Below are 14,197 nucleotides of genomic sequence, written 5' to 3'. Positions count from 1 at the left end.
TCCCCACCTTCTAATTAGAGCTGCTCAAGAAACTCGTGGGCACTACTGACTTAAATTTTCTTGTGCTGCTCCGTCCATTGTTTTGGGACCCATCTTGCACGCAGTCTCCGGTATCCAAGTGTCTCACCAGTGATGAGATATTGTACCTTAATATTCCTTCTTTCACTATCCAAATCAAATTTGTATTAAATTTTAATATCCCTTCTTTCTGGATATAAATCAAATTTATACGATAGACTGATGAGGTTTCGCTTGAGTGCAGGTTTCGGACAGTCGTCTTATACCTGTCTAGCCAGACATTCAGCTAGTTGCCTATCTCCAGCCCAAAAATAGAACAGGAAAACAGTTCAACGTCAACCCGCAACACAGTGCATTTTGTAGCTTCCTAAAGGGTATTGGCGGGGGGGTGGGTGGGGGGGGGGGGGGTGGAGAAATATTCTTTTGGGCTCAGTTATTCTACAATACAAATCCAAAGCAAAGAGTAACTGGCAAAGCCATGGTGCAGGTAACCAACTGTATCAAACACAGGGACTCCTACGTACAAACACTGTTTGTAGAAATTGTAAATAGCCTTTTGCTCCCTGTATTTCACCCCTGCCACCTTCAGAATTTGAGAGAGAGTATTTCAGTCAACATTGCCAAAAGCTTTCTCTAAGCCTACAAACGCTACAAACATAGGTTTGCCTTTCCTTAATCTATCTTCCAAGATAAGTCGTAGGGTCAGTATTGCATCACGTGTTCCAACATTTCTACGAAATCTACACTGATCTTCCCCAGAGTTGGCTTCTACCAATTTTTCCATTCATCCGTAAAGAATTTGTGTTTGTATTTTGCAGCCGTGACTTACTAAACTGATAGTTTGGTAATTTTCACACTTGTCAACTCCTCTTGCTTTGGGATTGGAATTATTATATACTTTTTGAAGCCTGAAGGTATTTCGCCTGTCTCATACATCTCGATCACCAGATGGAAGAGTTTTGTCATGGCTAGCTCTCCCAATGCTATCAGTAGCTCTAATGGAATGTTGTCTACTCCCAGGACCTTGTTTCGACTTAGGTCTTTCAGTGCTCTGTCAAACTCTTCACGCAATATAATATCTCCAATTTCATCTTCATCTACGCCCTCTTCCATTTACATAACACTGCCCTCAAGTACATCGCCCTTGTATCTGTATTTATGATACAAAAATAGTCAATGTTATATGATTTTAGAGGAAATGTAATAGCATAGCAGTCAAACTGTGGCCTTTATGTGTTCTCCTGTATTACACACAAAAAATGTTCATCTACCAATGACATCCAGGCACAGAATATATAAACCAAGCATCCAGATAGAGTGGCATAAAACTGAATAGGCTGAAATTCAAGAGAGCCATCAGCAAGAATTAACATACAAGGAAAATGCAGGATGAAATAATGACAATATTACAAAGGATAGATTGCTTCTCACCATACAGTGGAGACGTTGAGTCGCAGAAAGGTGCAACAAAAAGATTGCTGAAAAAATAAGCTATCAGCACTAAGGACTTCTTTTCAATTAGACAACTCTCTCTCTCTCTCATGCGCGCATGCATGTGGGCGCGCACGCACACACACACACACACACACACACACACACACACACACACACACACACACACACACACACACAAGCCAGACAGATGTTGGACAGACACATGTGTGGCTCATAAGCCAGTATGTGTGGGGTGGTTTGGAAGACGACATGTAAAACACAAAAGAGAAAGAAAAGGACAGCAGAGTAATGTGTTAGCAAATACTGTAGTAACAAAGGAAAACACCACTGGGTTACAAGATGGGAGTCTTTTTGTTGTGCCTTTCTGTGATTCAACTTCTCCACTACGTGGTGAGTAGCAATCTATCCGTTTCATAATACTATAACGTACAAGGAAGTGTGGTACTGAACTACTGAGGAATGATGACGTGCATTTGAACTTATCCAAGGCAGCACATATTGGAAGTTTGTAGTTCAGAATAGTAGGAAAGACATCTCTAAAAAGAGTAGGCACAGAAGTTGGACAGACACATGTAAGCATAAGAAATGTAAATCTGAAGAAATTGTGGGTAACCTGTGAAACATTTCAACTGATCCAACAAAAATGGTAAATATGAAAAAGTGCAGGAAAAGGCAGGGGCAAAGAAATGTACATTGGTTAGAAATGAAATCATTAGGTAGTGTAAGAAAACTAAAGAATACTGAAAAGTGAAAAATAATTTAAGGAGAATTTAAAAGCAAAAACCAGGACTAAGAGTGGACACACAATTCCACCGTTAAACTCAAAGGAGTGAGTGGACAAGTGGAACAAGTACATTATAGTTTCTACAAGGGCAAGGGACTGTCTGCCAATTTGGTAGAAGAAATGTGTGTCAATATGAGGGACATAGGGAATCCAGTATTAAGAGTATGAGTTTGACAGATCTTCAGAAGACAAAGCAGAAGGAATAGACAACATTTCCTTAGAATTTCTAGTGCCACTGGGTAGCAATCAAAGGTTCTTCAAATTAGTGTAAAATTACAAGGTTGGAGACATTTCATTAAGCTTTCACAAGAATACACACATAGTGCCAATGGCATCAGGGGCAGATAAACACAAGAAATATTGTGCTATCAGCTTGACAGCTCAAGTGCCTGAGTTGCTGGCCAAATGAATAATGAACAAAATTCAGAATATATTATAGTATGATCTGTTTGACTTGAATCGTAATAGCTTTTGAGAGGGAGTTCTAATGTTACAACTGATACTGGAAGCAAGGCTTAAAACAAATCGAGAAACCTCCACAGGTCTTGTTGATAAAGGAAAAGCAACTGACAATATAAAGCAGTACAAGAGGTTTGAAATACTCAGAAAAACAGATAAACACTACAGAAAAAGGTAATATACAACATGTGTACGAATCAAGGAAGAACAATAAGGGTGAAAGACGGAAGAGAGGAGTGCACAAGGCAGGGACTAGGTGTTTCTCCACTATTATCCAAGAAGCAATGAAGGAAATAAGAGACAGCTTCAGAAATGTAATCACATATTATATTCTGGGTGAAAGGATTTCACTGATAAGATTCACCGATGACATTATCATCATTCCTTACAGTGAAAAATAATTACAGGATTGCACAGATAAACAGTCTACTGAGTACAGAACATAGATCAAGATCAATACAAAAGAAGATGAAAGTACTGCGAAATGCAGCAGATTAGTGACAAACTTAATGTCAAAACTGCAGGCCACATAGTACACACAGCAAAGGCAATTCTGTTACCTCAGAAGCAAACTAACAATGACACAAAAAGCGTGGAAGACATTGGGAACAGCCTAACACAAGCAAAGATTGTACTCCTCAGCAAAAGAAGGCTATACTATTTAAAAATACCAAAATTCTCCAGGTTATTCTGCCGGGAGCTTCTAGGATCTATACAAGCCCCAAAATTTTGTTCTCATCTGCTACAGGGATCTGCAGGGGTCACAGCAACTTCGATGTTGGCCTGGAGTGCATGGTACACTGTGGCGAACCTCTGTGTGCTCCAAAGAGAGGTCAAAGCTGATTCTCTCCCCTGCATATGGTTGTCTGGTTTTGAGTGAAAGGGAATAAACTGCAAAGTCATCAGTTCCTTCACCCATTACGTGGAAAACCAGGAGTAGTCATCAAAGGACAGAGGCGAAAAGCAAATCCTGGAAACCCTAAGTGTAACTAACATAATAAAAGCCAATAAGGTTAAGCGGCCCTCCCTTAAAGAGTGTGGTAAAAGTTCGCTTCGTGAGTAAAATGAAAAACTAAGTCAACCACTGGGGCATCGTCTCCTAACACCGGGGGTAGTGGGTGAGTCCATTATAGGGTGGCTGGGTTGGGACAGTTGACCAAAATGTGGGGCCACCATCAAATGGGCACCACAATGACAGTGGGGTGGGTCATCGAGCCTATGGAGAAGATGACCACAAGTCAGCCAAGTTTCGCCGATGCGGAGACAGCAAACGACGGTAAAGTCCTTGTGAGATGCCTGCGTGGAGGGCCTTCATAGATTTGTAGTCTCCTTTATAACCCACTGTTTGGGTGAAGTCAGAGTGAGCCATTCGGTATTCCAGGGTACTAAAACTTGTAGGTGTAATACAAATAGGTGGTCTGTTTCCAGAAAACTGATTGCAAGAGTCGGTTTATTGGTAGCCTGTTTGACCAGGCTATCACCGAGTTCACTCACTGGGATCCTGACATGGCCCAAGGTCACTGAAGGTTCACACAAGTCAACAGCATACAGGTAATCCTGGTTGGCGATGACCAAGGGGTGGTGAGGCTAGCGCTGGTTGAGAGCGTGAAAATGCTCAAGGAGTCACTGCAGAAGAGAAAGGACCCACCACTGCAGGAATGCATATGCTCAACAGCACGAGAGACAGCTACAGACTTTGCAGTGAAAACACTACAGCTGTCCAGCAAGAAGAGCAGTTCAGTATGTCCCAAATGAGTATAAGCAAAGCCTACACGACCAACAACCATCAAGCCATCAGTATAGATGACTTGTCACGCGTGTCGACGACTTGTAAACCCTGGAATGCACCAAAGATGGAGAAGAATTGGTGGTGGGGGCCTCAGGATGAAACAAGGGATCCACCATGGAGGTGTATGGTGATGGGTACAGAGGACAGGTGGAAGAGGAAACAACTTAAGTTCAGAGGGGATAGACTGGATGCGGACTGTGATTGTAATCCCTGAATGGGGCTGCCATTGCAGGAGATGAATCACCATGTTTGGAAACAGGAAATGATAGCTGTTGGTGGAGGAACCTCAACTTCCATGAGTAAGCTGTTCACAGGGCTAGTTTGATAGCCTCCTGTCACAAGTCAAACCTCCGGATCCAGTATCCACAATGCTGAGGGTGATGCCGAACCATATGCCAGGCCCCCAAAATGAACATGGGATTGTATCAGGGGTTTGTAAGGCTGCAGAAAGGCACTGCGACCTGCACCCAAGCTGGTGTTACACAGGCAGCGAAGTGTATTAAGGTGCAGCCAGCACTTACACTTAAGCTGGCGAAGATTGGGAATCCATGTCAACCGAGCAGTGAAGACCAGTCCTAAAATGTGAAGTCTCCACCACAACGAGTAATTGGTCATTCAGGTAAAGTTCTGGCTGTGGGTGAACAGCACAACATTGATGAAAACGCACGACACGAGTCTCGGCAGCTGATAACTGAAAGCCACGGGTTAGGGCCCATGCCTGTTCCTTCGGTATGGCACCTTGGCAGTCAACGTTTAGCAAATGCTCACACTAGAGCAGCAACAGTAGAGGCAAAAGTTGTCAGCACACAGTGAGTGTGATACTGAGGACCCCACAGACACTGCTAGACTATTGATGGCTACTAGACACATAGTACAAAGCCTTGCAGGAACCCACTCCCTTATATACGGGGAGAACTGTGTGAGACACCAATTTGAATCCGGACAATACAACGAGACAAAAAGTTCTGGATAAAAACTGGGAACACACCCTGGGGACCCCATTCAGTAAGGTAGCGAGGGTGTGGTGCCATCGAGTGGTGGTGTAATCTTTCACAGGTCGAAGAAGATGACTATAAGATGCTGAGACTGTGCAAAAGTTGTATGGATGGCAGACTCCAGGTAAACCGGATTATCAGTAGTGGAATGGCCATGCAAGAATCACCCTGGGACGGAGCCAGAAGACTAAGACTCACGGGGCCAACACAGCTGCCGGCTCATCATGCATTCAAGCAACTTAAAGAGAACATTGGTGAGACTCATTGGGCGATAACTGTCCATCTCTCGAGGGTGCTTACCCAATTTCAGTATTGGGACAATGATACTTTTTCGCCATTGCGATGGGAACTCGCTCTCGTTCCAGATGTGGTTAAAGATTGCAAGTATATGATGCTGACAGTCCACTGGTAGGTGTTTGATCATTTGATTGCAGATGCGGTCTGGCCCTGGAGCTGTATCAGGGTAGTGGGTAAGGACATTGACAAATTCCCATTCACTGAATAAAGCACTATACAGCTCCAGGTGGCATGCAGTAAAACAAAACTGCTTTCACTCCAACTGCTGTTAAGAACACAAAAGGCAGGTTTATAATTCTCAGATGCTAAAGCTTGCGCATAGCGCAGACAAAACGTTCGACGACAGTCTCATTCAAGATAATATCAGGTGCACCTACAGGTGTCTGGTATCTATAGAGATGTCTGATCTGGGGTCAAACCTAGAAAGGATAGGCACACGGTCCAATGGTTGAAACATACTGTTCGCAGCATTCTCGCTTCCGTCTTTCTACTACGTGGCTCACCCGTGCACGGAGCCTCTTTAAGGCAATGGAATGCTCGATCAATGGGTGCCGCTTGTGATGTTTGAGAGTCCGCCTATGATCTCGAATGGCCTCTACAATTTCTGAGGACCAACAAGGTGCTGTCTTCCGTCAGGGCGGGCCTGAGGAGCAGTAGTTCACAAAATCAGCTGCCGGAAAAATGGCTGTAGTTGTATTCTGCATCACCTCCTCATCAATATTTCCACGTGGCAGAGTGTCAAGGTCACCAGCAGAGGTGAAAGCATCCCAGCCCATCTGAACAGGCATCCAGGGGAGTGACACAGGGAGGGACAGGAAGAACGGGAAGTGGTCACAATGCCACATAGGTCATTGTGGATCCTCCAGTGGTTGGATGGGAGAAGACAAGGGATGCAAATGGCAGAGAAAGTTCCGTGTGCCACACTGAAGTGTGTAGGTGTACCAGTATTCAAGTGGCAAAGGTCAAGTTGTACCAGTAAATTTTTGACGTCTTTACCGCAGCCAGTGTCCACAGTTCCACCCCACAAAAGGGTTATGGGCACTGAAATCACACAAGCCAAGATTAGGAAAGGGGGGGGGGGGGACTGGGAAACCAATGAAAAGTATGTTCGGAGACACTTCACCATCATGAGGACGGTAATATCCTGAAATGCCCTTACCCGAACAGCCATATCCTCTAAAGGGGTATCAAGAGAGACAAGTTTGCTATACACGTGTAGTGTGTCTTGAACATACGTGCAAGCTCTGCCCGACACCCTGTCATAGCACGATTCTTAAAACACACCCGGTAAGGGCTGCGGTCTGTGTTACTGGAAACCAGGTTTCCTGAAGTGCAATGCAGAAGACAGGTGCTGTGCTTAAAAGATGTCACAGCTTAGCCAGGTGGTGGGAAAAAAAACACTATAATTCCACTGGAGAATAATGTTGTTGATGTACAGTGAGGCCAGGATGTAACAAGGAGTGCAGGTTATGCCTTAGGGTCACCTGCTGGCATTTGCTGAGGATTACAGCATCAATATACATAGGTTTATGGATCTGCTGGTGGTGCAAATCAGGGCTTCAGTGGCTGCCGGAATCTCCACTTCAGCCACAGGAGTGGAACGGGCAGGATCTGTGGGCATGGGTGGCCACCAGAATGCCCTTCTTCTTGGAGGATTTTGATAATTGCGAGGGCTTCTCTGAAACAGTTTCAGGTAAAAATGGGGATAGCGAAGCCCTGGGACCAGCATCCTGCGGCTCCATTAGCCCTTGCTTGCGAAAGAAAGCTGATTTGTCTCTGGCTGGGAGGTGGGGACCAATGTCCCTTGTGGCTGGAAACCATTGATCCCAAAATTTGTGTGGGGGAAGCAGCAAGAGGGGAGGGAGGGGGCAGGCAATGAATCACCCTCAAAGGCCAAGATGAAGGCACCTGGTCAGTCCTATTGTCTTTTGGCCCCCTTTGTACACTATGTACAAAGTGCACACCCCATCACACCAAGCTGGCCCATAGCTCATTGTCAGATTGTAACAGCTGGTTTTTGTAGAAAATGATGCCCTGAACTAAATTTAGACTGTAATGAGGAGTGAAAGTCACCTGTATGTCACTCCAACTTGGTACAATCGAGCAGTGCCCGTGAGCAGGCAAGGGATGCCATTTTGATCAGAACTGATCCACTTTTCATTTTAGAGATGTCCGCCACTTCCCCAAACTTGTCTACTGAGTTCTCCACAAAGAACAACGGCTTTGGGCCATGAAAGAATAATCATCAATCCTTGTACAAACCAAGTATTGTGGGGAGCATTGCTCTGCTTGCCATTTAGCCCTACGTTCCTCCCACGGCGTAGCCTGGGAAGGGAACATTTTAGAGCCGCATCTCTCTCTGCAATGAAAGAGGATTGTCCTTTCATAATACAGACTGCTGGGGCTGTATGGCCACCAGCGGGAAATAACTTCATCCAATTCATTTGCGGCTGATCCGCCGTGGTGCCACCCACTCCAAACCGGGGCTCTCCCCGCGGGCGCCACCCAGCCTAAGCAATGGCTACTTGGTCAGTAATCCACTACTTGGAGTCCCTGTGTCCCAGTCACGATGAGCACATACTCCTTGGCATTCATGGGAAGTTTTCAACTCAGGCACCCTGTGTCGTGTCAGGAGGCTACCACCGTTCAGGTACTTGATGACCCCCCCCCCCCCCCCACACACACACACACAATCGGATGGCTACCGGGCTGGTTTTGGGTGTATTACTGTATTAAAGGGAAGTGTGCACAGATGGAAAGGCACGAAGATGGAGCACACACCTCATTGGGCGACCATCCCCGTGAGATCCGCATTTTTGGAGAATTTTGAAAATTGGTGGAAGGTCAAATACAACAATGGGAACCATGTGTTTATTTAACGAAAAGTTGTAGAATGTGCCGGTGGGGAAACTTGAGGCCCAATCATAAACCAGGCCCAAGCAGGGTCAGCACCAATAAAACGATCTGATGGAGAGGCAGAGGGAGAAAGGGATAGTGGAAGTATAAGCATGCAGCACAAAAGGAAGTAATGCTGCAAAAGCTGAGGCCCCATGGTATCCAAGCACATGCTCACAAAATAGGTGTGAGCCCCCAGGGGGGGGGGGGGGGGGGGCTGCAGATGAGCTCCAAAGATGGGCATGAAACACTGGGTTACCTAACAAATCTCAGAAGACCATGAAATAACAGCCCATAACAGAGAATTTTAACCTGTCTGGCTGTGATAGTTTGCATTTTTACAAGCCTACTAGTATCAAATATGGGTTTTAATTTTAGGAAGAAATTCTGAGAATATACATCTGGAACACAGCACTGCATGGAAGTCAATTATGCATGCAGTGTAGGAAACCAGAAAAGAAGAGAATAAAGAATCTCAGATCTGGTGTTACAGATAGATGCTGAAAATCAGCGAACTGATATGATAAATGAGGAGATTCTCCACAGAACTGACAAGGAAAGGAGCAGGTGGAAAACCAACTAGAAGAAGATAGGATTGAACTTGCAGTCTAACAAATTGATTATTAATGTAAACTGAAACATTGATTAAAAACAAAACAAAAAGTAAAGCAATCATTATTTACAGGAATCATGGTTTTACAGCTGTTTACTTGTTTACTGATGATAACGTGTGTTTGGCAAATATGTAATTTTTCATAAAACCCACACACAAACTGAGTGACTGTGGAGGCCAAACTCTGGGACACAACTGGTCCTAAACCAGTCGTATCCGAACACTTTGGTCACACACTGCCTGCACCCAACTGCTCACTTTAGGCCCTACATGTCTTTGAGCACCTTTCTTGGGCACGTGTGGCGAGTAATGTCCATCTGGCGGCAGCGAGGTTGCCTATGTCATTTGTATACAATAAAGAGAATTAGTATTCAGAACAATATTTTTATGAGAGGAAGTCCTTCTTTTTGAATGGTTAGCAGAAGTAAAAAACCACTTTGTATCTAGCTTCTACATTTACTTCTATGATAACAGTACTACGGAAACTCCGCATGGTTAAGTCAAATACAACAGTACCACAGAAGATCTCAAAAGTTGACATACAGGCAGGACATCTCACCATGGATCATCATATGTTCATATAAACTTACCACCAGAAACAGAAAATTACTTACTTGGTATAAGTGCTACAGGCCGCACTTTCAAGGATGATCCAATGACAATTAGCAAGTCACACTCGTCTTTGTCTTTAGCCATTGATTCATGGAATATCTCCGGTAAACCTTCTCCAAAGAAAACAATATCTGGTTTCATTATACCCTGAGATACCAAACCTGTGGATAAAAATTACCTGTAAGTACAATACTTGAATATATATGTTTATTTCATGAAGTTTTCAGGTCTTCTCCAATTAAAAGTTTCTGTGCAGTGAGTCTTATAATTAAATGTCTCACTTTTATAATGTTCTCCATTAGCAGAATCGATCAAAGATGGCAACGCGTCAGTCGAACATTTTGGGCACAGTGGTATTCTCTGAGCAAATACATCTTCACGTATAGCGTCAGCTGTCACTTTATATTTGCAGCGAGTACAAGACGCTGTGGCAAAGGATCCTAAATGTAAAACAAAAGAAAGAGAAAAACAGATTATAGCACTGAAATAACATAATACTGTAAGATACATCTGAAAAGGCACTACTTGACTAATACTCACCATGACATTCTATGACATTATGAATACCAGCTACCTGCTCCAAAGTATCTATGTTCTGCGAATAATTTCGAAGCAGTTTATTGTGTTTTTCTAGCATTTTAATGAACCTGCAAAAAATATCATTTTTAACTCTGATTATGTAAGCAAACAAATTGATAAAAGATGCTAACACATAATTTAGAACTACAGGACTCTGAAATGTGTGCACAGTGCACATGCAAAATTATTTGGAATGTCTCAATTAGGCAAAAGTTCACATACTTCTTAAAATTATTTATTTATATGGAAAATGCTGGCCATATAACAGTAGTAATAGTATTTTTAGCCCAGAAATCTTATAAACAATGGAAACTCCAGGTTGGAGTACCAACAATATGAGGAAAAAGATAGATTGCTACAAACCATAAAGATAACACATGCTTTATTGCTACAAACCATAAATATGACACATTGAGTTGTAGACATGCATAATAAGAGGTTACACATTTACCTTTCAGGAAACACACACACACACACACACACACACACACACACACACACAGAGCAATCACATCTCATAAACATGGCTGCCATCTCCGGCAGCTTGGACCAGAACGCAACGGATTCTTCAGCACATGGAGGAGCCAGGGATTATCCAGCACCTGGAGAAGCATTCCAGCCACCACCTCCATGCATTATCCAACCTGCTGATGTCCTATTGCTGACTCAGGGCACCACTATCCAACCCCTATCCTACCCACAGTGTTCCTCCTCGTGAACCCCTCGTAGCACTGAGACCTTGCCTTGCTGATCTGTCCAACACTCTATTAAATCCAGTGCCGAAACACTGAACCTGCCTCTTCCAGTTCATACCACAATCCAACCGTGATCCCCCCCCCCCCTTTCCCACCAATTACCTACCTACCTACCTACCCACCCACCCATCCATCCCTGGTTACCTTCCAGGAAATACTGATTTCTAACTTGGCCACATCATCCTTGCCAACTCTCTTCCTAAGAACACCAAACTTTCAGCAGAAGAAAGAACAGCCACACATAACCTCAATACAAATGAATCACAACAACTATCTGGCAGAGGGCCTCTGCCAGTTATCTGACTCCTCTGCCTACAAACTCTGCCAAAGTGATCTCATCCCAGAAGTCCACCTTAAACATCCAATCCCTGCTTAAGACCTTAGGCCCTTCCCAGAACCTCTCTCCTGAATCCATTTCCCCCCTCTACCCTATGATACCCGCTTCACTCACCTTCTACACGCTACCCAAAATCTGCAAACCTAACAGTCCTGCACCCTCACTGTAGCTGGATTGTGCCCTCAATGAAAGAATTTCACCCCTCATGGACCAACATCTCCAACCAATTGCCTGTACTCAAGCCTCTCGCATCAAAGATACCAACCACTTCCTTCACTGACTTTCCACCATTCCCACCTCTTTACCTCCTGGGTCTCTACTCATCAGTGCAGATGCCACATCGCTGTATACCAACATCCATCACGCCCACGATCTTGCCACTAATGCCCGCCTTTCCACCATCAACCGCATTCCAATCGCTTTCATACCTTTCACGCCAAAAAATCTATCCCGCATAGCCTCGCAAGCCGGGGATGGTGTATCTGCAGTTGCCCAGTACGCTGAGGGTGTCACCACGGCCTTCGAAGACAGGTATTGTTCCCCAGACTTAGATCTCCCATATCATTTCCCCGAACACCACCAATACTCCCATCGCTCCAAGAATGAGCTACAGAGGTATGTGCCCTTCATCACCCAATACCAACCCGAATTGGAACAACTGAATCACATCCTTTGTCAGGGCTTTGATTATCTATCGCTGTGTCCCGAAATGAGGGACATCCTACCCGAGATTCTTCTTGCCCCTCCTAAAGAGGTCCTCTCGCATCAAAGATACCAACCACTTCCTTCACTGACTTTCCACCATTCCCACCTCTTTACCTCCTGGGTCTCTACTCATCAGTGCAGATGCCACATCGCTGTATACCAACATCCATCACGCCCACGATCTTGCCACTAATGCCCGCCTTTCCACCATCAACCGCATTCCAATCGCTTTCATACCTTTCACGCCAAAAAATCTATCCCGCATAGCCTCGCAAGCCGGGGATGGTGTATCTGCAGTTGCCCAGTACGCTGAGGGTGTCACCACGGCCTTCGAAGACAGGTATTGTTCCCCAGACTTAGATCTCCCATATCATTTCCCCGAACACCACCAATACTCCCATCGCTCCAAGAATGAGCTACAGAGGTATGTGCCCTTCATCACCCAATACCAACCCGAATTGGAACAACTGAATCACATCCTTTGTCAGGGCTTTGATTATCTATCGCTGTGTCCCGAAATGAGGGACATCCTACCCGAGATTCTTCTTGCCCCTCCTAAAGAGGTCCTAGCCCATCCCTATGCCACTTCCCTTGCCAGTGGGATCTATCCCTGTAGAAGACCCAGGAGCAAGACCTGCCCAATCCACTCACTCAGCACTTCCTATTCCTGTCCTGTCACAGGCTTACCCTATCCCATCAGAGGCTGGGCCACTTGTGAAAGCAGCCATGTCCTGTACTACCTAAGCTGCAATCCTTGTACGTTATATGGATATGGTTACATATCTGATGAATGGCCACCAACCAAATTGTGGCCGAGAGCAAAGCAGACCACCCTTTGTCACAACATGTAGCTGAACACAACATGCAGCTGAACATAACATGCTCGACTTTAATGGTTGCTCCACAACGCGGGCAATCTGGATCGTCCACTCCATCACCAGCTTTTCTTAACTGCGCAGACGAGAGTTACCCTTATAACACATTAGGTAAACTACTGTCCCCACATGCTTCACTCAACAGTTTTCGCCCCCTCTGTCCTATCACCTCCTTCCTATTGATGCCCCCTCACCCTCTTTGTGTGCCACCCTCCCCCAATACACCCACCCGTCTTTTCTCTTCCCCTCCCCCTTTTTTTCCCACCTTGCTATCTCACTGCCCCACAGACTCCTGACCCTGCACCTATTGGCAGTCTTGTAATGCCTTGTTCTAGTCCCTTGCCTCTCATCCACACCCTGTTAGCCCTTCCCCTCCCTCCAGACTGCTGCAGTCACATTCGATCAATGGCGTTCGAGATGCAGGGGATGGTGATCATGTGAGTGTGAGGTGTGCTTGCTTGTGTGAATGACTCTGTGTGTGTGTGTGTGTGTGTGTGTGTTTCCTTTTCTGAAGAAGGCTTTGACCAAAAGCTAAATGTGTAACAGTCTTTATGTTGTGCCTGCAGTTATTCAATGTCATATATCTGGCGAGTAGGAATCAATCTTTTTCCTTTTATACCAGAAATCTTTTAAACAGTCAAGGAGTCAACAAAGAGAGAAAACTTTCAAGCTTCACCCCTGTGTGTGAGGTACATTTTATTTCTACAGGCTGAGTGTCAGGGGGTCTTACTCCTGTGTATTTCACTCCTTCCTGTCAAGTTACATGCAACAGCCAATGCAGGTCATCCATCCCTTAGTACTGGATATTACCAAACGGTTCAAATGGCTCTGAGCACTATGGGACTCAACATCTGAGGTCATCAGTCTCCCACAACTTAGAACTACTTAAACCTAACTAACCTAAGGACATCACACACATCCATGCCCGAGGCAGGATTCGAACCTGCGACAGTAGCAGTCGCGTGGTTCCGGACTGAAGCGCCTAGAACTGCTCGGCCACCAAGGTCAGCTATCTATTATCCTCAAACT

At 44.9% G+C, this 14,197-nt stretch overlaps 1 protein-coding gene across 2 annotated transcripts in view; it reads right to left on the bottom strand.

The window, feature by feature from the left end:
• Positions 1–14,197, bottom strand: part of LOC126202759 (NAD-dependent protein deacetylase sirtuin-1) — a 63,869-nt gene that overhangs the window by 24,736 nt on the left and 24,936 nt on the right. For both annotated transcript variants that reach the window (XM_049936892.1, XM_049936893.1), the window contains exons 6-8: positions 10,458–10,564; positions 10,199–10,357; positions 9,920–10,078 (exon numbers count right to left, since the gene is read on the bottom strand). In XM_049936892.1, coding sequence (XP_049792849.1) covers positions 9,920–10,078; positions 10,199–10,357; positions 10,458–10,564 — 425 coding nt within the window. The remainder of the gene's footprint in view (positions 1–9,919; positions 10,079–10,198; positions 10,358–10,457; positions 10,565–14,197) is intronic.

Source organism: Schistocerca nitens, chromosome 1 (assembly GCF_023898315.1).
Source record: "Schistocerca nitens isolate TAMUIC-IGC-003100 chromosome 1, iqSchNite1.1, whole genome shotgun sequence".
Classification (NCBI taxonomy): domain Eukaryota; kingdom Metazoa; phylum Arthropoda; class Insecta; order Orthoptera; family Acrididae; genus Schistocerca; species Schistocerca nitens.
The sequence above is the reverse complement of the archived record's forward strand: the minus strand, read 5'-3'. Positions and strand labels throughout refer to the sequence as shown.